General features: G+C 46.6%; 1 protein-coding gene and 1 non-coding gene across 2 annotated transcripts in view; one reads left to right on the forward strand and one right to left on the reverse strand.

Annotated features, from left to right (window-relative positions):
- Window positions 1–6,882: 6,882 nt before the first annotated feature.
- Window positions 6,883–7,073, reverse strand: LOC129684094 (U2 spliceosomal RNA). Its single transcript, XR_008721279.1, has one exon. It is a non-coding gene; the product is annotated as a U2 spliceosomal RNA (small nuclear RNA).
- Window positions 7,074–19,300: 12,227 nt separating this feature from the next.
- The window catches only part of Mreg (melanoregulin), a 58,918-nt gene continuing 54,308 nt past the window's right edge, over window positions 19,301–23,910 (forward strand). Inside the window, exon 1 of the mRNA XM_055616866.1 lies at window positions 19,301–19,588. Coding sequence (XP_055472841.1) covers window positions 19,494–19,588 — 95 coding nt within the window. The 5' untranslated portion in view covers window positions 19,301–19,493. The remainder of the gene's footprint in view (window positions 19,589–23,910) is intronic.

Raw genomic sequence — 23,910 nt, forward strand, 5'->3', positions numbered from 1 at the left:
CCGCGCCTCCTTCCGCTCGCCGTCCGCGTCCGCGTCCTCCCGGCCTCCCGACCTCTCCAGCACCCGCAGCTTCAGCCCCAGATTCCACGGCCCCGTCTCTCCCGGCGTTCCCGCGCGCGCCCTCGCCGCGTCTGATTTGCATGTCCCCGCCCCCAGCGAGGGCGTGGCGACCTGGGGTTGAGCAGCCGGCTCTCAGCAGGCCCGGCGCGGCGCGGTAGGCTGACTTCGAGGCTCTCCTTGTTTGGTCCTTCCCCTCCCTCACCTGGAGGGACCCGATCACTCAGCAACCTGACCGCGTGGGTGTCCCCGCCTTCCCGCCGCTCCTGCTCCCGCCCGCGCGAATTAGAAGTGGTCCGGCGTATTTTAGCTAGTCCTGCCTGGGGTAATGGGGACGCGGTGTTTAGCATCCTCGGGTAGTCTCAAAGACCTCTCGCTACCCAGAATGCTGGAAAAAGGACCGGGTGGTTCAGAGCACTTAACTGCCCTTGCAGGATCCGGATTCGGTTACTACCATGTGGTACAGCTGTCTATCAGTTCCAGGAGAGCCAACACCCTCTGTTGGCATCTGTGGACCACAGGCCAAGACATCCATACACATAAAATGAGTCTTTAAAAAAAAAAAAAAAAAAAAAAGCTCTTGGCCTCACTACATATTAGAATTTCTGGACGACTAGGATGAAGCAGGGTTGAATTTAAGATTTTTAAACAGACTTAAGCCGAGGAGTTAACAGGCACGCAGGAAAAGGACAGTGCGCACCCACGTGTGAATGTGGACCTCTCAAGACAGTGTGTCGTAGCAGCAGCAATGTATATGATTTTTGTGTCGCCTGAGTGTGTACTCTTCAAGACATTTGTAAGGATCTCCCCACACCTGCCTTCTGAGCGGTTCCTGGGGTGGCTTGGATAGGATCACGATCTGTAAGGTGAAAACAAGGGTCACAAAAGGTTGCACAACGGGTTAAGATATGCCTTTCACTGTGAAAATGCGTGTGTGCGCGCGCGTGTGTGTGTGGAGGGTGTGATTTACTTTCTCTTACAGCTGGGAAAGAGGAAGGTTCGTTGCTACTTGAATGTTTCTATTTTCAGTACCTATGCATAGAAATAATGTCTGAGTATAGGAAATTTTGTTGATTGTGCTTGGATTACTGACAACTGGCCAAAAAAAACAAAAAACAAAAAACAAAAAACAAAACAAAAAAAAAAAAAAAAAAAAAACAACTTCAACTGACACCAGGAAGAAAACCTCCAAGTTCTTCCAAGTCCCAGTAATTTACCACCAGGTGTGTTTTGTTTTGTTTGTTTTTGCTCAAAGGTGTCCCCTGACCGCCACATGTGTACATTGGTACATATGTACTTCCTCCATCACATACAAACACACACAATAAAGTTTAGAAAGGGACGGAGGAGCCGACGTTAAAGTACCTGCTGCTCTTCCATCCATTCAGAGCAGCGCACAGCCTGGAACAGCCTGGAACTCCGGCCCTGGGAATCTGCTGCCCTCTTCTGGTTTCTGCAGCTACCAGCATGTGCCAGACGCAGACAAAGAATTTATTTTAATATGATTTTATTTACAAAAAGAAACCAAATAGGGTGTTTACTCGAGTTCTCAAACTAGGAATGGTCCAGTCAGGGGACTTCAGAAGGAGGCAATGGGACATTAGCAACCTAGCCCTTCACTCACTTTCTTCTGGAAATTGACAGGGACAGTCAGGGAACAGCGGCATCTTCTAAGTCCTCCAGTTTTTCCTGGGACTTAGTCCATGGAGGGTTACTTGGGAAAAATCCTCTCTTTAGGTAGGAGCCATTTCACACATGCCCCTCTCCACACACATAGACTAATTCCTAAAGGAAAGCTGTGTTTTCTTCATTTAAAACCAAAAACAACACCCTCCCCCAAACTAGTATTTGAAAATTGGATCTTTGTGATGTCGAAGCTGATAGTCTGCTTTTTTTCCATCAGGTCCTTACGCAAACCAGCTGGAAACCCAGAGCCTGCCTTGTTTCTGCTACACTTTTCAGCAGGTTGCCAAGGTTGGTGGCAAACACCTGTACTTGTAGAACCATGTTGATAGCCCCAGGGTCTTCTTGACTGGAATTAGGTACTTAAAATGTTGGTGTGCTCTAAAAAACTATTTTATTTACGTTTCTACCTCCCTTCTCCATCGCAACCCTTCCAGCACCGGTAGAAGAGAAAGAAGGTTAGTGGGTATAGGGGCATAGTTCTCTTTAGACTATTTCCTGTTGTTTAGGGTCTTTGGGTTCCTAGGGGCAAGTCCAATCATCATTCTAGGATATCCCCAGCAACTTCTTCTTGTCAAACTGCAAAAGCAGCAACCAAGAGCAGCATGGAAGAGCTCCTCTTCCCTGGAGCCCCCTTTCTCTCTCTGGGTTTTGGCATTCACTCCCTCTCCAGAGTCCTCAGAATTAAACTGTCTGCAGCTGGCAAAGAGCCCCTCTCAGAGCCCAACTGAGGCAAACAGTCTGCTGCTGTGGACAGTCCAAATCAGCCCCATATTCCCACACCTGGGATTAAAACAGAACCAGGTTTGCATAACATAATCGAGTTTGTAAAGACACCAGAACTTCCACTACAGGGAAACAGATACAGATGGCTGATCTTGTGCTTGGCATGCTGTGATCATTCAGTAGAGCAGTGGTTTCCTAAGAGGCAGCTCTGCGTCCTCTGTCCTTACTGCCCTATGCTGAGCCCTATCTCCAGCCCTCAGCTGCTGCAGCTGTCTGTCACTCCAACCCCACACGTGGAGATGTAACTTATTTCTTAAGATATAATCGTTGACTGATTTTTAAGGTATCCAGGGAATGTAGGAGGCTCCCTCATGGAGGGGGACAGTTGGAAGCTGGGAAGGAGGTGGTGAGTCGTGTTGGCGTCAAGGAGATGGGAAACTTAATTTCTGACATTGAGCAGACACTGTCTAGGCCTTGCTGTCTGTGACTTCCCTCTTCTGTTAGAAGATTAATGCTGAATTACATAAGAAATACAGTAATGCAGCCTCTTATGTCTTGGCAGAGGATTCCTGCTGTCCTTTTTGTCACATTGCCCCTTTGCGTTCCCTCCCCTCAGGGCTGTCTGGACTACAGCAGCAGGCTGAACCTGCTGGGTGATTACGTAGTTGCAACACTGACTCCACATTTGAAATGTCACCTGCAGGAAAGAAGCTGGGGACTCACTAACCTCAGGAGATGAACAAAAGGTCGAGTGCCCCGGAGAAGGAAACTCTGGAATCGTCTTGAGAACCCCTACACAACGGTGTAACAGGAAGTGGACGTTGCTGAAGGTGGAGACTGACCAGCCAAACGCTGCAAGAAGGACATGTTCAGACTCTGAGGGGCCCTGCAAGCAGGGTAGAGAGCTGCTTTCACGTTGTCCCTGCGCCTTGTAAGCTAACCCCTCACCCACAGTCCTGTTAGTAACCCCGACAAAAACCCACTGGTTCATCAAATTGGACGTCAGTGCAGTTCCTACTCTGTTCTGCGGTGGACTCCCTTTCTGGGGTGAGTAAATGTTGTCTCTCCCCAGGGAAAGTCTGCCATGCTTTGGCTGGGCAAGGGGGAGCTTTTTTAGGTTGGTGCAGTTAAAGTGGTGTTGGGTCTGGGCTTGTGCAAACGAAACACTGAGGACGCCCCATAAGAGGAGCGGGGGGTGGGGGGGACAAACAACTTTATTTCCAGACACAGACTGATACCAGGGACACGGCTCAGGGTAGGAACATCGAAACCGTGACACCCAGCCTTTTTCAGTCAGTTTATATAGGCAAAAACCATAACTGGCTCCTGCAAGGGGTTGCCAGGGGAACAGGTGGTTGGCTCTGACTCAAGTTGTGCTAATTAGACAAAGCAGGTTTTTCTGACCTTTAATTTAACGGATCCTGGCCAGCTTGTGCTCAAAGACAGCTGCACGTGTAGCTGGGGAATTTTGCTGACCACCGAGGCCATAGGACATGTTGATCAGAAACATAGTTTGTTGGTGGATGTGATCAGGTACGGGGATTTCTCCCAGAGCGGAAGGTATAAACCTTTTCCTCAGAACATAAACATATTTTTAATTATTTGCTCTTGGTCAGCTTGACCTCATGCAGAGAGTTCTCTCTGGACCGGAGATGGGGGTCTTTGGTGTTGATAGTGGAGCCTAGCAGCCCTTCGCAAGATGGGGCCTGACCCCTGCCACTGTGGTCCCTGCTCACCTGGGCCCTTGGGTGGGGAGACTCATTCTAAATGTGAGTGGCGGTGTTCTGTGTGCTGGAGTCTTACGCTGAATAGAAAGGAGAAAGCAAGCTGAATTGTGATGGTTACAAACTAACTCCAGGGGCTGGAGAGATGGCTCAGAGGTTGAGAGCACTGTCTTGCTCTTCCAGAGGTCCTGAGTTCGGTTCGGGAACCGAACCACACGGTGGCGCACAACCATCTATAATGGGATCTGGTGCCCTCTTCCTGCGTGCAGGTGCCTGCAGATAGAGCACTCCTATACATAAAATAAACAAATCTTAAAAAATAAAAAAAAGAAGAAAACAACCCCCCATAACTTCATTGCTTCAAAATAAGTTTCTGTGGTGTAGCCCATGGCAGTTCAGTGTCCAAGTGGGTTCCATAGTAATGGGAAGAGGGACTGCCTCTGACATAATCTGATTGGCCTGCTCGTTGATCACTTTCCCCTGAGGGGGGAGCAGCCTTACCAGGCCACAGTAGAGGACAATGCAGCCACTTTTGATGAGAACTGATAGACTAAGATCAGAAAGAAGGAGAGGAGGACCTCCTCTATCAGTGGACTTGGGGAGTGGCATGCATGCAGAAAGGGGAGGGAGGGTGGGATCGGCAGGGGAGGAGGGAGGGACTCATGGGGGGATACAAAATGAATAAAGTGTAATTAATAAAAAATAAATAAAAGATTTAAAAAAAATAAGTTTCTGTGAACAAAGGGGAAAAACCTTGAAATCGGTAAGACCTTATTCTTAGCCTGAGGACTGCTAACCACAGCATGTGTAGAGCACCACCCTAAGGTCAGCCTTACCAGCAGTTGAGTCTTAACAAAACGGATCTCGGAGCCCCTTTCCTCTGTTGTCTAATTGGGAAAAGCAATTATGGGAGTTGACTTGGCTTTGGTGGCACATAGTTGGGCCTGCTGTGCAGGTATGTATACCCTGTAGTTAAGCAAGAGAAAAAGTGTGGAAGTTGTGGCCTGACTTCTGCCTTCCCAGGACCATGCCTCTTGCGCTTCCGGCTGATTTTCCCTCTCCTGCTCTTAGTCTAAGCTCTCGCTTTTCTTGTCTCCCAGGTCCTCTTCCCCTGAGCACTGTGTGAATGTGCACGGCAGATGCATCTGCTATGAATCCTGGTTCCCTCCATCGCACAGAACATTGGTCCTGTTGTTGGCCAACAAGGGTCAGGCTGAGGCCTGTTGGTTGAGAGGTGAGGAAGGAGGTGTTCTCTGTGCTGAGTAAACTAACAGAAAATACCTGAAATCAAGGGCTTTCTGTCCGGGGTTGGAGGCAGGCCAACCCTTTATTTTCTAGGGCCCACGTCAGTTGTTACAAAACCAGAAATACCTATGAAAAAAAAGAGACAGGATCTCACTCTGTATTCCTGACTGGCTTGGAACTCTCTAGGTAGACCAGGTTGGCCTTGAGCTCACCGGAATCCGCCTGCTTCTGCCTCCCAGGTGATGAGATTAAAGGCTTGGGACATCACACTTGTCTCCAACCAGTAACCAGGGCCATGAACACATACGGAAATCTGGGCTTGTAGTTGAGGGAATTCTTGTTTGGAAACATGGAGAACCTGGAATTACAGGACTTGTGGAGAACAGGACAGTGCAGGCAGGAGCAGCAAAGAGCTAGAAAATATTAACATCACCACAGATGTGGCCTTTTTTTCAGCCCACTCCGTGTACAGCATGTAGGTGGCCTGAAGTCAGCGTGAAAACATTTCTACCGGTCCTGTTGTGTGCTTCACACTCTGGGAATGATATTTTGGCATTAGATACCCATTTGTCCTTGCAACGCTAGACTAATGTCTTGTCTAGATGGGACCCGGTACAGTGGTCCCTGTACCCACTTCTATCCCACGTCTATTGAGCTTTCCTTTTTAAAATTGTATCATTTTGTGTGCCTGGGTGTTTGGGGCATAGATCATGTTTAGCAAGCCGCATGCAGTGCCCTTGGAGGCCATTAGGGGGGCAATTTCCTGGTACTGGAGTTGCAGACCATCATGAGCCCTCGCTTGAGTGTTGGGAATTGAACCTGTGATCTCTGGGAGAGCATCCAGAGCTCTTCACCGCTTCAGTAGTCCTAACCTTCTTTGACAAGTGTCCAAACAGTTTTAAGACTTAACAGAAGTTTCAGCCAGGTGTGTTTATGTAAGACAGGTAAGGAAAAACCCCTAGAAATTAGAAGGGAGGCGGAGGCAGCTATCAATGAGCACAGCCTACCCTGACTTGATAGCCAGTACATAACTCATTTGGAAGGTGTATCTGAGTTAAAGGCCAGCCTGGTCTATAAGTGAGTTGAGGACAGCCAGGGCTGTTACACAGAGAAACCCTGTCTCAAAAAACCATACAAACAGGTTTAGAGAGATGGCTCAGAGGTTAAGAGCACTAGCTGCTCTTCCAGGGGTCCTGAGTTTAATTCCTAGCAACCACATGGGTGTGTTTGGGGAATATATAATGAGATCTAGTGCCCTTTTCTGACTTGCAGGCCAGAACACTTTACATTAATAAATTTTAAAGGCCCTACCTCGTGGAAACGGGAGGTAGGTGCTTTAGTCCAGAAGCCAAGCAAAAAAAAAAAATTAAAAATTAAAAAAAACAAGAATAAATCTGAACTTTAGTAAAAATTCAACTCTCTTATTTAACCACGATTAATTCCCCCGAGGGGGTGCACCGTTCCTGGAGGTACTGCAATACCAGGTCGATGCGTGGAGTGGACGGAGCAAGCTCCTATTCCAACTCCCAGCTCCAAAAATCCATTTAATATATTGTCCTCGGATAGAGGACGTATCAGATATTAAACTGATAAGAACAGATACTACACTTGATCTTAGCCAAAAGGCCGAGAAGCGATGCCCCATCTCCGCCGCGCACCCCGGCCCTGCGCCCGCCACACACACTGACATCGTGGTCACCGCTCGCGACCCGCCCTCCCGGCCTTCCCCGCGCCTCCTTCCGCTCGCCGTCCGCGTCCGCGTCCTCCCGGCCTCCCGCCCTCTCCAGCACCCGCAGCTTCAGCCCCAGATTCCACGGCCCCCGGCTCTCCCGGCGTTCCGCGCGCGCTCTCGCCGCGTCTGATTTGCATGTCCCCGCCCTAAAGGGGGTGGGGCGATCAATACTCCTCCGGGCAGCCACCGCGCGGCGCACCGGCTGGCCAGGGAGGTCATCGTTTTTTTGCCTGCGCAGAGAAAAGTGGGGTTGGGGTCCGATTGCTTGGGGAGCCGGGGAAGCGGACGGTGGCTGAAGTAGGGGGACCTCTGTTCTTAGTTGGCGAGGGTTGGTTCCGAGTCAGGTGGTCGGCGCTGGGTCCGTGGCGCTTCTCCCAGTCCTGAAGCTGTGTGTGATGGTCACCGGTCATCGTGTCCTCCCTTCTCTCACTCGGTCACTTAACGACAGAAGTCCTCTCCAGGGCCCGTCCAAAGCGCGATCCTGGGATGTTACGGTGCCTAGGCCTTTGTAGCTAGTTCAGCCCTTGGACTCTCTTAATCCAGTCTGCTCTCTTTATTGGCTCTGGAATCACCAGGATTTCTCTCAGTGAGCCAAGCCCCCTGTCGGGTGCCCAAGGTGCAGTGGGTACTCAGCGAGACGCTTGTGGAGTGACTAAGCCTGGGATAGATCATGATGTGAACACCCTCAGAATCTCGGAGGGGGTGGGGGCTGCTGACCTGATTCAAGGGTCAGTAATTCGAGGAAGTAGGACTTCAAACTACTTTGTAGTTTGTAGAGTACTTTGTAGAGTAGGTGTGGTTACCGCTCTGGGAGAAGATAGATGGGAAGATGGAGCTACGGTTCTGAGACCAGGGCACAGCCTCTCTCCCCGTTATGTAGCCCCTGTCTGCTCCGGATCTCGATATGTAGACCAGGTTGCCCTCGAACTCTGAGATCCACCTGCCTTCGCCCGGCTATTTGAGGGTTTCTATGTTCACAACGTTATAACATTTGCTCAAAGTCAGATTTGGCCAATTTTCTAGGCGGGTGACCTTGGATAAATTACTTTATCCGTACTTTCCATACTTAACTTCGTAGGCCTCAACTGTATACAAAAAAAAGATTGAACGTTCAAAGTTGATAGATCGAAGCTCCAAAAGCCGGGCCGTTCACACAGTGTTCCCTTCTAACTTCCCTTCCGCTGGGCTCAGCCGACAGTGCAGCCTGCCACTCCTACTTCCTAGGTTGGAATTGTAACACATCTCCTAGGATTTCAAGAGTCTGGTCATGGGGCTCTGCGTGGCTGGGGATGGACCCAGGGGATTAGGAAGGAGGTCGGAAGACAGGCTGGTAACAGAGACGGAAAGCTTTTTCAACAGCAGTGCCTGGATACTGTGTGCAGGAAAAACAACAACAACAACAACAACAACAAAAAAAAAAAACTGGGCCCTGCTGTTGGTAATGACTTCCCCTCCTCGGCTCCAGGGCCCCTTCTATACAATCATGGGCTAGTGGTGAGTTACATAATGAAAGGACCTTAGCTCCTGGGTAAAATGGAAGCACTCCTGAGGGGCCCCACTCCCTTCTGTCCAACCCTGCAGGGGACCCCTGAGACTTGTGACTACCCCTTTGTGACACCCGCTCCTCTTCAGGGCCATCCAGACTGCAGTGGCTGGGGTACCCGCTCAGCCCTGTGTACTTCCTAACTAGTGCTATGCGGGACTAAGTTTTCTGGAAACTTCTTGAAGCGTCCAGTTGACACCTCTCTCTGCTAGAATTCCACAGGGGACGAATAAATTCGATTTCCTGTGCTACCAACAGCCTTTCCTGTCTGTTCTGTGTCCCTTGCTAGTACAAGGCCCCGTGACGCCTCTGCAACCTTTCGCCAAGCGTGGCTTTGATAAGGAAGAGCCCCCTCTACGAGTATATTAACAAGGGAGGGCTGGCCCAAGTGGACGTGAACTGGCTTGAGCCCTGAGCAGCGGTGAGGGGAGTCTGCTGAGAATATGCCTAGTGCCACGTCACAGCTTCTCCACAGAGTGGATCAAAATAGTGAGGGCTCAGGCTGGTCCACGTTCAACTATACAGTAGCTGTGTGAGACCTGAGACAATCCGCTTAACCCTCACAGGAGGCTTCACCCATCACACAACGGATCAAAGTGTGCCGGTGTGAGGGCCACAAAGGTGAAGGATTTCACTCTGAACCGGCTTTTGCGGCCTGCAGGTTAATGCCAGTTTGAAGATTGGATTAGGGAGACTGTCAGATTACTGTCCTGCCGGACGTAGTGGCACACACCCTTAATCTCAGCATTCAGGAGGAGGGACAAGCAGATTTCTGTGAGTTAGCTTGGTCTACATAGTGAGTTCCAGGGCAGCCACAGCTATCTCTGAGGGGAAAGGAAGAGAGAGGTTGAGAAATTACTGTCCACTTGGTGACATATTCCTGTGAAGGAAGGCAGGCTGAGATGGGAAGCTTGGCTCTAAGTGACAGTCTTAACTGAGAACTACAATTCTTCTGTTTTCTCTCAAGGTCTTTAAAGCAACCTGTCCTGTGTGGGCAGCAGCTAAAGATTTCCCTCTTTGTAAGTCTTCTTTTTCTGTAGAAAACATTTATTCTTCTATGATGTACATCTTTAGGGTTTTTTTGTTTTGTTTTTCGAGACAGGGTTTCTCTGTGTCGCCTTGGCTGTTCTGGACTCCCTTTGTAGATCAGGCTGGCCTGGAACTCACAGAGATCTGCCAGACTGCCTCCCAGAGTGCTGGGATCACAGATGTATGCCACCATGTCCTGTGTTTGTTTGTTTGTTTTTTAACTCTTTTTAAGATGCCAAGACCTGTAGGGGAGCTATCATTTGGAGTGAAATCATTACACAAATTCTTCTATGGAAACTGGACAGAGATGAGTCTTCCCTGGTACCGGAGCATTCATGATGAATCCAAGTAGTCTGGCAACAGACTCAGGGGACCCAGTCTTCATGAGCAATTTAAGTGAAAGGGAGGGGAGACCAGACTGGCTTTGATTCCCCCTTTTTCTTTTTTTTTTTTTCGTTGTCGTTGTTGTTGTTTGTTTGTTTGTTGTTTGAGGCAGGGCTCCTCTGTGTAGTCCTCGATGTCCTCGAACTCTGTACACCAGGCTGGCCTTGAACTCAGAGATCTGCCTGCCCCAGCCTCCTAAATACTGAGATTAAAGACATGCACCACCACCACCACCACCACTACGTGGCTGAACTGATTCTTGTGCCTCAGTGGTGGTGGTGTAAAATCCTGCGGAGGCTCTGTATCAGAAGGGAGAGGTAAGCTGAGACACAGTTAGCAAATTTCACACAGCGAAAGCAGCGCTCAGTTCTGACCAAATCAAACGTTTAGAGTGAACGACACATTTCCTGAATTCTGGCACACAGCATATACTGTCTTCATCGGCAACAGCCTCCTTCCTGTGGCACAGCTTCAGCGGCTGTGCCCAGGGGCGTGCCCTCCCCCTTCCTCCCTCATGTCCTGTTCTGGTTCTTGGCCTTGTCCAGCCTGCGCTGTTCATCCCATCTCTAGGAGCCCCAGGCGCCTCCTTAGAAAGAGTCATGTATAGCCACATGACACTGCCTGGTGGGATGTATTTTGAGAAATGTTCCGAGGGGAGGTTTTTCTTGGTGACATCACAAAGTACAATGGGGGCAACATCATGAGAGAGTATTCTGTACAGTCAACCACATCCTTAGGCAGTACTGAATGCAGTTTGTTTTTTTTATTAACCCCAACCAGATTTTTTTTTTTCTTTCTTGAGACAGGGTTTCTTTGTGTAGCCTTGGCTGTCCTGGACTTGATTTGTAGACAACTTTGGCCTTGAACCCACAGCAACCCACCTGCCTTTGTCTCCCTGAATGCTGGGATTAAAGGTGTGTGCTCTAATCATGAATTTTATGTAGTTAAAATCTCTCACCAGTGCATTTAGCCAAAAGATGGATCTTTTTTGTGGAATTGTGTCTATTATGCTGACATGACAAACTTATCTAAATAGATAAAAGTGGAAAAAATACATTTTATTTTTTTTAAAGATTTATTTATTATTTATACAGTGTTCTGCCTGCGTGTCTGCCTCAGGACAGCAGAGGGCATCAGATCTTACTACAGATGGTTGTGGGCCACCATGTGGTTGCTGGGAATTGAACTCAGGACCTTTGGAAGAACAGACAGTGCTCTTAATTGCTGAGCCATCTCTCCAGTCCAATAAATACATTTAAAAAATCTCAATTTTAGTCATTTGTTGTTGTTTTATGTAATTTAAGAAATAGATTTTCAGTGGTGACAAATACCTTTAATCCCAGCATCCCAGCACTCAGGAAGCAGAGTCGGGTGGATCTCTGTGAGTCTGAGGTCAGCCTGGTCTATAGAGTGAGTTCTAGGACAGCCAGGGCTACACAGAGAAACACTGCCTTGAAAAAAAAAAAAAAAAAAAGATATGTATGTGTATTGCCTGTTTACTCTCATAGGCAAGAGAAGAGAGGACAGCATTTTTTTTCACTTAGCTGGGCATTCACAGGCTGAGAAGTTATTTAAATATTTAGATGTTGCTGTGATTAAAAGTGAGTCCTTGGAGGCATTGGCCTGCTGCAGCTTGGTCGGTGGAGGGAAAGCCGGTTCACTGATCCATTTCAGGTCATAGGCCCCGTCTGTGCAATCTTGCAGACAGTGAAAGCCACAAGGTGGCAGCATGGAGAATCATCCAAGATTCAACGCAACCCTGATAGGTTTATCTGGTATCTTCCTTCATCTGTGTAAGAATTGCATGGGAGAGTTGCTGGACCATGCCCTGTTTTATATCTCATCAGGAGCAGTAATATAAAGGAACAGGAAGCTAAAACCTTGTAGACAGAAATGTGCCTATCTGTGGCAATGAAATTGTACTTTGGGGCTCTAATAAGCAAAAAAATGAACAAATATCCATCCTGGCCTTTCCCTGTTATTGTTGGCTATTGATGCTGACAGGGAAAGGCTTCCTTGCAGTGGACACCCTCTGTATACTTTGTAAGCTCTGTAAACCCTCAAGGCAGGAAAGAGGAGGAGCCTCTTTCCTGAGTTGCTCCAGAACCAGGTCCCTCCCCCAGACCTCTCTAACTGTCATAACAGCATTTCCAGTTTCCAGCCTCTGTAACTGTCACAAAGGTCATCTCCAGCCCATTAATAGGACCCAGATCATGCTAAGTTTAGGTGAAAAGTCTGAACCAAAAGCCACCAAACCCTGAGCAGGAAAACCTATCCTTCCCTGAACTGCCCTAACTTAGAAAGCTCCACCCCCTTAAAAAAAAAAAAATCAAAATCCTATATAAAGCCTGTGTTTGCTCAGTTCCCTGCTGTCCTCACCCAGGAGCAGGGCCAGCCTTCACTGGATTCATCCCCCCACACCCTAGACCCTTTCAATAAGTCTCTTTTATGAGATTTGCTGCCTGGTGTGACTCTTTCATCCGAAGAAGCCAAGAAGTGGAGCGGGGCTGAGGCTCCGGAGCACCTCAGCTCTGCCGAGTACACCTCCTCTGGAAGCTTCACCACCTCTCCTGAGGAGGCTTTCTTTCACTGTTGTGTGGATTCTGGGTCCTGTGTCTCAGGATACCCTTTGATTGGGATACCTTCTCCCCTCAGAGCTGTGCGGTTCTGGGCTCCGGGGTCCCAGGACACTCATCTGAGCAGGAAGGCCAACAGTTTATAGTTTTTATTTTTCTTTGGGGGCAGGATCTCACTATGTAGATCTAGCTGGCCTGGAACTTGCCATCTAGATAAAGCTGGCCTCGGACTTACAAAGATCTGCCTATGTCTGCCAGGTGCTGAGACTTGTTATAGATTCTGTAGACTCTTTTTTTTTTTTTTTTTTAAGTTTGTGATTTTGTGACTTGCAACAAGTAGATGTTCGTGGGAAAAGGCAGAGCATGACAGGTTGTCCTTTAGTTGTGTTCAAGGTCATAAGAGCTGGGAGAACATGAGCTGCTTGGTACTGGGTTGGGGGAGAGAGATGTCCTTGCAGGGCAAGAAAGACCTCAGAATCTAGCTCTCATCCCCTGGTTGATCACTGATCATTGACGATGGTTGATCAATGCTTGCTATGGTAAGCTGGTTTGACGGTAGGGTTAGATATAAAGGATATAGTTAGAATGGTGCTTCAGCCATTTTCCTACCAGGGGTCCTTCCTGAGAGGAGATGAGGGACTGAGTCAGGCAAAATGGTCAGGGGAATCTTGCTGCTCTGACTGACTAGCAACCAGATTACTTCTTTATTTATACAGGTGTCACAGAACAAAGGCAGACTAATGGTTACCTAAGTAGTACAGATTATGTATTTGATTTTTTTCATTACATGTCCAGGGTTACAAGTTCAGTCACAATTAGAAAATATAAACAGAGCAGGTCTTATTTTTATTATCAGCCCTTTTAAGTTCCATTTAAAGAATCTAAAGAATGTCTTCTCCAAAGCAAACATTTATTATATGACAGCCTGCTTTTAGTCTGGCCGTGTTTGCAGTTTAAAAGCATTCCAGACAAAAAATATTTGAACTGTTCTTTTTATGAATAGTCAATACTAACACCTAACTTCTTTTCCTATATGTTTCATTATCTATAAAGTAGGAAAATTTATTTTAGTCAATCTTATTTGCTGAGTTTTATTCCTTCAGGACTGTACTCTGTCTGAACCCCTATATTTAAACTACATTTTTAGAGAACACCTCTCCTTTGTCTTCTTTTGAACACCCTCAATTCCATGGGTACCTCACTACCCATTGCTCCTTATCCTCTTCCAGGCACGGGCTATGACCAAAGTAGGCCGAGTAAATACGCCTTCCACAGTTCACATCTTAAACACAAGGACCCAAGATGGAGAATGCTTGAGGTTGAGATATGAATTACTTTAGGGACAGTTCCTTGAAAGGGAGACTAAAGGCCATGGCTACTTGGGTGCCCGGAGCATTCCTATTGGACTTTTCCCATTCTCTATGAGTTAACTCAATATCCTTTTTGCTTACTAAGGACAACTTCTTTTTCTTTCAGACATAACCCCTTACAGTTCCATGAAGGGCAGAAAAAAGATCAGTGTGACAAAGAACTAACCAAGGAGCATGCCCCACGCTTAGGTAGTGTCCAAAGCACAAGTCAGACTTGGAGAGGATTTGTATTCCTGTTTCTCTGCTTGTCTTCTCCGCCCTTCTGCCCCATCACCTGTGTTTTCCTAGACTGCAAGACACTCAGTGCTTGCTACTACTTCCCTCCAAGGATACCCCGAGAAAACCTTAATAAATATAGTCTGTGTTCATTTTTCTGTTGATAATAATTTTCCCCTAAACCTTTATTTATTATTTATACAATATTTTGTCTGCAGGCCAGAAGAGGGCACCAGATCTCATTATAGATGGTTGTGAGCCATCATGTGGTTGCTGGGAATTGAACTCAAGATCTTTGGAAGAACACCAAGTGCTCTTAACTGCTCTTTACAGAACTATTTCAAACCTGGGAAGAATTCAACTTTTATGTAAAAGTAACTTTTATTCTCCAGATTTAATTGTCTTCTCAAAGACTTACTGCCTCTCTCTGCTATCCTAGGCCCAGTCCTGGAAGCCTCTAGCCTCCATACAATCTAATGTAGGCCTAGAATGTTTTCAGCTTCTGAGACTTACTGCTGAATAAGCTCACCCTTTCCAGCTCTTACTGAACTCTGGATGGCTGATTCAGTTCAGCTGTTCTGGCTCAAACTCCTCTCCTAGCTGACTGATTCAAATTGGCTTTTTTTTTTTTTTCATCTTAACTGAATTGCTCTGCTTGGCCTCATACTAACTTTGGCAATCGGTTCTAATCTTCTGCCTCCTTCTAATTCTCTGGTTCATTCTGTCCTCATCTGTTTGTAACTTGTTCTCTCTCTGCAACCTGTCTTTGTGAAACTGTTCTGGTAAAACTGCCTCCTCCCTTGAAGTCCTCCTTCCTTCTCTGGTCTTGTGTGAGTTGGGCATATCCTATTCTGTCAAATCTTCCTCTGATTCATCCCCTGCAAGAGGAGTTCTCTTAAGTGATGAGCCATTTCTCCAGTCCCGTTGTTGTTGTTGTTATTATTATTATTATTATTATTATTATTATTATTATTATTACTATTATTATTATTGAGACAGGGTCTCACCATGTAGCTCTGGGTGGCCTAGAACTCTCTCTATAGTTGAGACTGGTTCCAAATTTAAAGAAATCTGCCTATCTGTCTTCAGAGAACTGGGATTAAAGGCATATACTACCAAGCCAGAACACAGAGACCAGCCTGATCTACAAAGTAAGTTCTAGGATAGCCAGGAGGACACAGAGAAAACAAAACAACAACCACCATCGGTCCCCCGACACCACCAGGCCTGGCCTTTCATATATGTGTTTGAGTGTGGGTAATGTACACGCGCACATTTATCTATAGAGTCCAGTGGTATCAGATTCCCCTGGAGCTGGAGTTAGAGGCAGTTGTGAGTGGCCTGATGTGTGTACTAGGAGCTGAACACAGGTCATCTGCAAAACCAGTGTGTGCTCTTAATTGCTGAGACATCTCTCTAATCCTGGCTCTTTAAATATCTTAATATCGTTTTGTTTTGTTTTGAGACAGGGTTTTTCTGTATAGTCTTGGCTGTCTTGGAACTTGCTTTGTAGACCAGGCTGGCTTCGAACTCACAGAGATCAGTCTGCCTCTGTCTCCCTGAGTGCTAGGATTACAGGCGTGTGCCACCACGCCTGTAATATCTTATTTATTATTTATTTATTAATTATTTACATTTATTTATATTATTTATTATATTATTAATATTATCTTATTTATTATTTATTTATTCATTACAATTTATTCACTTTGTATCCTGGCTGTGGCCCCCTCCCTCATCTCCTTCTAATCCCACCTTTCCTCCCTCTACTCCCCCTATGTCCCTCCCCTAGTCCACTGATAGGAGAGTTCCTCCTCCCCTTCTATCTGACCCTAGCCTATCGGGTCTCATTAATATCTTGTTTTTAGTGTGTGTGTCTGTTTGCACTTGGACACACACACTTGGACACACACACTTGGACACACACATACACACACACACACTATGTCATGATGTGCATGTGGAGGTCAGAGGACAACTTTTGGGAATCAGTTCACTTCTACCACGTTTATCGTGGAAATCAAACCCAGGTGCCAGGTTTGGCATCAAGCACCTTTATCCACTGAGCCATCTCCTTTGCCCTCTTGGGATTTCTTGATGTGATTTCTCTGATCCATGTTGGTTCTCCACTGTGCCTTAGCACATCTCTCCTGGAGAGGTACAACCCCTAAGTAGAGCCACAAAAGTTAAACAGAACTTTCCATGGAAACCCTAAAGATTTTTGGTGGAATCCACCAATGATGCAGCATTGAGGTTTAAATATTTGAATTTTTCTTATTTTCCTTCCTGCGTGTTTCCTTTCCCCCTTCCAGCTCTCAGTAATTGTCTGTAAATTCCTGAAGGACTCCAAACTATACGAACTGTTTTCAAAACAGCTCAGAGTCTTCCTTGACACAGAGAAGTCTAAAAATAGAGGCTGGCCCCTTTCCTAGTTCTGCTGTGAAATCAAGCAGCTGACGGCTCTGTGAGTCACCAGTTGCCCCTGGGGACTGCCAGCTCCCCTGACATGAGGTGCCCAGGGGCTCTTGGTAAATGTCAGATGCTACTGTGTGTGGTTGGTGATGCTGGTGTCAACTCAGGCGGCAGAGCAGTTGGGGGAATTGCTCTGAAAAGGGAAGCTCACTGCCTCTCTGTGAAGGATGTCTGAGAGGGAAAATGGGCTCATTAGATGTGTTCAGCTACAGAGCTGAAGGTGGGGGGCGAAGCACGGTAGTTCCTGCAGCTCATGGAAGTGAGAGAAGAAGGGAGTCAACTCCCGGCAGGACACACACTGGCAGACACTGAGGTGATGAGCCTTAAAGAGCCAACAAACAGGGCACAGGCTCAGTGGCTCAGGGAAAGGCAAGCTGGAAAATCTCAGTTGTATCCCTGAAAGGAATCCAGGGAAGGTGGAAGGCAAGAACCAATTCCTGCAAGTTATCCTCTGAAGCCCACAACTGTCAGGACACTCATAGACTCCCGTCCCCCTCCAGTAAATAGACATAATAAGTGAAACTTTTCACCTACTCTTTTTTTTGTGTGTGTGTTCATGTAATTTATGTACATGAGTGTTCTGTCTTGATGCACAGTAGAAGAAGGAATCAGATCCCATTACAGATGGTTGTGAGCCACTATGAGGTTGCTGGGAATTGAACTCAAGACCTCTGGAATGGAGCACTTAAGTGCTCTTAACTGTTGAATTATCTCGTCAGCCTTTAGTAGGTGAACTTTAAGAGAATTTTAAAAAGGGAACTTCAACTGTTTCATTCATGTCTTAAAATTCAAATTAGAGAGAAAAGTATTAGTAATTTAAAAGTAGGCATAAACTGGACATGATCTTTATTAAGGCTGAATGCTAACCTCTTGATCCAAGTCATTAAAGAGGCATATTCAGTTGCCTGGGATGGTGCTGGACTAACATGACAAAGCCCTGAGTTTGATCCCTAGCACTGCAGAAATTGGGTGTGACAGCTTACCTGTAATCTCAGTTCTTGTGTGGTGGGGGCCGGAGGTCAGAAGTTCAAGGTTGTCTTCAGCTGTATCAGGGGTTTGAAGACATCCTGGGCTACATAAGACCTTTTCAAAATAAAATACTGGGGATCCCTTTGTGGTGGCACACGCTTATAATCCCAGCCCACGGGGAGGCAGAAGCAGGTGGATGTTTGTGAGTTCAAGGCCAGCCTAGTCTACAAAGCAAGTCCAGGACAGCCAAGGCTACACAGAGAAAACACTGTCTAGAACAAAACAAAAAAGTAAAGCACGGGGGGGGGGGGGGGGGCTTGGAGGTGTTGCCCAGGGGTGGAGACTGGTGTGAGCAAGACCCAGGTTTGACCTCTAGGCACACGCACCCTGCCATGGCATTTGTTATCCCCCCCCCATTTTTTTTTGCCTAAGTTTTTCTATAATATATACTAACTTAATTTAACATACTTGATAAGTGTTTATTTTGTTTGGCCACTCTCCCTGTAAAACGTTCACTTATTTTTTTGCTGGCCTTATTCACTGGGCAATCCACATGCCCTAAAACATGCCTCACACAAAGCTGATAAAGATTTCTCAAATAAATCAAAGCAAAAACCAAAACCCCTTTGTTACTTGTATTGGGGATAGGACATTCCTGTGCCAGAGTCTAAGTTGGAATTGTTCACTGGAGAGCAATTTGGAAAGATTCATCAAGATTAAAGGGGTATCTTATGATTCAGCAATTTAGCCTCCAAATCTTTATTCAGTTGATATAGATGCACCCAAGTTCATCCGTTCAAGGATGTGCACTGCAGCCCAACCTTGTACAAAAGGCTGGGATGGGCCTACATGTTCACCATCTGGTTAGAGAACACACTGGCATCCATAAGATCGCATCGTATGTCTGGGTTAGGAAGACAGAAAGGTACACACACTGACAGACTGCATGACACTGAGTGAAACAAGCCAGGCACAAAAATGTGCGCATGGGAAGGGTTGGAGAGAGGAAAGGAGAGAGAGAGTGTGTGTGTGTGTGTGTGTGTGGTGTAATTATATTTTAATTAAAAAAAATTAAGATGGGTGGGGTAAAGCTACTGTCTGGACATAAAAAAGAGGAGGGGTTTTGGGAACTGGAGAGATGGTTTAATAGTTAAGAGCGCTTGCTGCTCTTGCAGAGGACTCTGATTCTGTTCCCAGCACCCACTTGGTAAGTTCACAAAAATACAACTCTATCCCAATATCACATAAAAAGAAACTCTAGAACTCACAAGTGGTTGCTTTTATATTTTTTTATTATTATTTTTTTTGCCCTTGAGGACTGTTCAAGGGCTGGAAGTTTGGAGAAACAAAACAAAACAAAACACTTTTTCAAAGTGGGTGCTGTGAAAGACCTTTCAGTTCCTCCGCAGTGAAGCCAATTAAGAGGACGGTTGGGTTCAGCCTCGTGCTGCAGGCCCCCCGCTGCCCAGCGGCCACCCCCGGGGTTCTGCGGTGCGGCCGGAGCGCGCCGGCTCGCTCGCACGTTCCTTAGAGGGCAGCAGCGGGACGCCGCCGGGACGCATGCGCTGGGGCGGCACCCGGGGAATTAAAAGAGAGAGGGAAAAAGAGCTCCCGCAGAAACCGCGCAGCTCGCGTCCTCCGCGGCCGGCCGCGGCGTGATGCGCACGGCCCGGCCCGTGACGCCGCGGCCGCCCCCGTCCCGGTCCCCACGCCCCAGCCGCCATCGCGCGCCCGGCTCCGGGATCCCGGCTCGCCGCCTCGCTCCCCATGGGGCTGCGCCGCTGGCTGCGGAGCGCCTGCTGCTGCTGCCCGTGCCGGTGCCTGGAGGAGCCCGCGCGGCCCGAGAAGGAGCCGCTGGTCAGGTGCGTACCCGGCCGGGCCTCCCTCGTGGAGGGGTCCCCGGGTGTCCTCTGAACCGGGGAGGGGGTTCTGTGAGGTCACGCCGCGGCGCCCCCCGAGCCCCCTTGCCTCCCTCACAGCCCGTCCTGGATAAGAGGTTTTAAGCCCTAAGGTTCTTGGTTCGGATGTTGTTTGGCTCGGAAAGCGCGGCTCCCCGGAGGCAGCTCGTGCCCCCAGGGCGATGCTGCTGTTCGGTGCAGGGGCAAGGCTGGGAAGAGAAGTTTCCAGAGGGGGTCCCCATCGGATGAGGATGGGCGAGTGTGGGTTTCTCCGTCGGCAAGAAAGTTTGGCTAGCTCACCCGAAGTCCTGACCGAAAGAAGTCGATTTCAGTGACTGGGTGTGAGGAGATCTTTCTTGTGATAAAAAGTAACGCGTGTTGGACCAGGGACAGACAGCCTATTGACTGTTCGTTGTAGCGTAAGCTGTGAAATGTGGAGAAATTTAACGCTCGCTAGCTATGTGTTAAGAGGCTTTGGGAGGGAACACTATGCACAGCTTTGCGTTGTTATTATTATTTTTTTTTAACGTTACTTTGATATAAGGATAAGCACAAGAGGTAGGAGAAAAAGGCAGTCATAAATAAGACATCCCCGAGTGTGGGTCTGGGGATGGTGGGGGTAGAGGACTGTGATTTTTATTTTTCCTTAAACAATGATTTTTTTTTTTTTAAAGGAATTTGGTGAAATTAAAGTTCCACCAAGTCGTGCCTCAGGGAAACAGAATATTTAGAATGAAATTAGGGCACAGGACATAGGGTTGGGAATCCAGGCTTGGTGAGCAGGTTCTGAGGCCAGGGCCACTTCCTTAAGGAATATGCAATGAACACGATGTTTGCACAACTCTTTCCGAAGCATGGCTTACCTTTCCTGATTCTGTCAAGTCCAGACAGTTCCCCTGACTTCGGAGAGTTACATAACCCACCCAGCTTGTCTGCTCTTATTTTCCGGCGCGTTAATCACGGTAGGAACAAGCCACTCTTAGTCCCTCCGAGCTCCAGGCCAGTGGTGACCTTTTGCCTTCCACCCCTTCCTAAATGCTGTTTTTCAAGTAGTCTCTTTTGATCACGATGCCCTTTTTCATCTTCCTCCTGCGTTTTAGGCCTTGGACTTTTATCATATGGTTATTTGGTGAAGTATTTCGTGGAATATGTCTAGACACACAAGGCACTATATATATTATAGCTACACAACATACACACACACATACACACAGACAGCTATACATATACATATGTTTGGTTGTTTTTGCTAACAGCTCTCTCACTTAAATTTTGAGATTTGAGCATAGAGAAACTGAGTTACCTATCTTTAATTTAAGATAACAGTGTAGAATTTTATCTCAGGATGCCAGGCTCTTGGTTTTTGGGAAATAGAGCCTTCTATTTAGTTTCAGCCACAGTTTTTTGATGTTTCCAGAAACACAGAAACAGCTTCCCCCCCCCCCCCTAGGATTGCTGGACTTCAGGTAACTATTATTTTGAAATAGAGACCCTCCTCTCTCTTGCTTTATGCCCAGTGTATGAAAGTTCGTGAATTTTGTGACTTATTTATTTATTTATTTATTTGGAGATTAGGTTAGCCCCTATGGTGGGGCAGGCCTATAATCTCAGTACTTGGATGGTGGAAGAGAGAATCAGGTGTTCAAAACAGCCTTGGCTACAGAAGTTTAAACACAAGCACCCATCTAAAAAGACATGTTGAAAAATGAGGAAGGTATAGTCAGTTGGAGCAGCATAGCAAAGTATTGATGAATCTAGCTACCTGGGATGAGTCATGTAGGTGGGTGACTGGCCCTGAGCTATATTAAGATTATTTGTGCCACGGTTTCCTCATATATATTTGTTAAGGGTGATGATAGTACATGCTTCAAAGGATTGCAGGGAGAAAGGAGAGGAGGTCATCCGTACCAAGTGTTTAATATAGTGTCTGACGGCATAGTAAATGCTCCATAAATTTTAATTAGTATTAATTTTCATTGTTATTCTTTCGAGCATATGAGTATGTGTCATGTGGCCTTAGTGATATTGTGGAACCATTTTGATATAACCACTTCAGAAGGCCAGCTTATGAATGGGCACATGAGAGAGTGGTATACATCCACCTATGGGTACTTTCGTCTTCTTTTCTACCCAAGTCATCAGAAGATCTGGTTCGAATTTGTTGTTTTAGCTTCATTGTTATTGCGTGTTTATGTGTGTGATATGGACATGCATGCACGTGTGTATGCATGATCACATGTGCAGGGGTACATGTGTGTGCGTACAGAGGCCTGGGGTTGATGTCAGGTGTCATTTTTTTAGAACTCTGCAGACCAGGCTGGCCTCACAAGATGCCTCTGCCTCTGCTGAGATTAAAGGTGTGTACCACGACTGCCTGGCTGTCAGATGTCTTTTTGATTGCTCTCCACCCTATATGTTGAGGGGGGGGTCTCTCTAGCCAGTTTGCTTAGGGGATTCCCTGTCTCTGCATCTTGAGCTGTAATTACAGGAGGATGACTATGGCCACCTGGCATTTATTTATGTGGGTGCTGAGGATCCAAACTGTAATTCTCACATTCACATGACAAGTACTTTACCCCATGAACTCTCTCTCCAGCCCCTAGTTTATTTTTTAAAATGTACATCATTGGTTTTTAGGATATGTACAAAATCATTCGGCTATCACTGTTGTATTCTGTTAGTATGTGTGTGTATGTATATATGTATGTATGTATGTATGTTGTTGGCATGCTTGAGCCATGGCTTCTGTGTGAGGTCAGAGGAGAGGACCACTTGTGCACGTTGGTTTTCTTCAGTTAGCATGTGAGTCCTGGAGAATGAACTCAGGTCATCAGGCTTGACAGCAAGCATAGGTACCTACTGAACCATCTGTAAAAAGTATCTTTTATTCCCCGGATACAGTTGTGTCTTGGAGGCTTACTGCCTCTGGTGCTAACCTCCTCTGAGTCCTAGAAGCTTCTAGCCTTCATACAATCTGATGTAGGCCCAGAATGTTTTCAGCCTCTGAGACTTACTCCCAGATAAGCTCACCCTTTCTAGCCTTTTCTGAACTCTCAAACTCCTCTCCTAGCTGACTGATTCAATCTGGCTTCTCTCAGCTTCTGACTTCTTGCTCCAGTTGGCCTCAGACTGACTCTAGCAATCTGTTCTAATCTTCTGGCTCCTTCTCATTCTCTGGTTCACTCTGTCTTTAACTGTGTCTAGCTTGTTCTCCCTTCAACCTCTCTCTCTAAAACTCTCATGGTAAAAAGTGCCCCTGAATTCCACAAACTGAACTGCTATGAATTCAGCTCCGCTGCAGTGCCTCTCAACTCACTGACTCACCCAAACTGACCGAACAGACTGACTAGAACTCAGAGATCTGCATGCTTCTTTCCCTTCAATGCTGGGTTTCAAGGTGTCACCCACCACCATTCCTGCACCCCTGCTTTTCTTTATCTGAAATTTGCTCTATACCAGGCTGGCCTTGAACTCGGAGATCTGCTTGCCTTTGTCTCTTGGGATTAAAGATATGCATTCCAGCTGGATCACACAGATGTAGGAGGTCTTTGGGAGTGATCTCTTTCCAGAGCAGCCATGTTCAGAATTAAAATTCCTCTACAGCCATCTTTCCAGCTATTGTGGTACTGTTTAATTCTAGTATATATTTTTAACCTCTCTCAAAAAACCAAAACTAGCATCCTTGCTAGCAATTGCTCTTCTTATTTTTCTCACCAGTAGTTAGTGGTTACCAAGCAACCAGTAATCTATGCCTTTGGCATTACTGATTTGCCTATTTTGGATGTTTTCTGTAAGTGGGATCATAATTGGTCTTTTGTATGTGGCTTACTGTACTTAGCAGGATGGCTTTAGGGTCTGTTGTGTTGAAGTGTATATCAACATTTTATTCCTATTTATGGCAGAATGTTATTCTTTGTGTAGATTTATCATGTTGTGTTAATTCATCTGTTGGTGGACATTTGGATTATTTCTACTTTTTCCTATTAGGAATCACGTGTGAACATTTGTGTGCAGGTTTCTGTGTAGACATGGTTTTTGTTCTCTTGGATAAAGCTCTCAGAGTGGAATTACTAGGTCACGTGCTGTTCTGTTTCTAAAGAGCCTGGGTGAAGTACTTACTGATGAGGTGAAGTCATGTGACCAGATGATTCACATTGTTATTGAGAACTTTAGTTCTTCATGTCATCTTTTTTTCTTTCCCCTTATAGAAAATTTTTTTTAATTTTTATTACCTATCTATCTATCTATCTATCTATCTATCTATCTATCTATCTATCTATCTATCT

This window comes from Psammomys obesus, unplaced genomic scaffold (genome assembly GCF_907164565.1).
Source record: "Psammomys obesus unplaced genomic scaffold, mPsaObe1.curated_primary_1811, whole genome shotgun sequence".
NCBI lineage: Eukaryota > Metazoa > Chordata > Mammalia > Rodentia > Muridae > Psammomys > Psammomys obesus.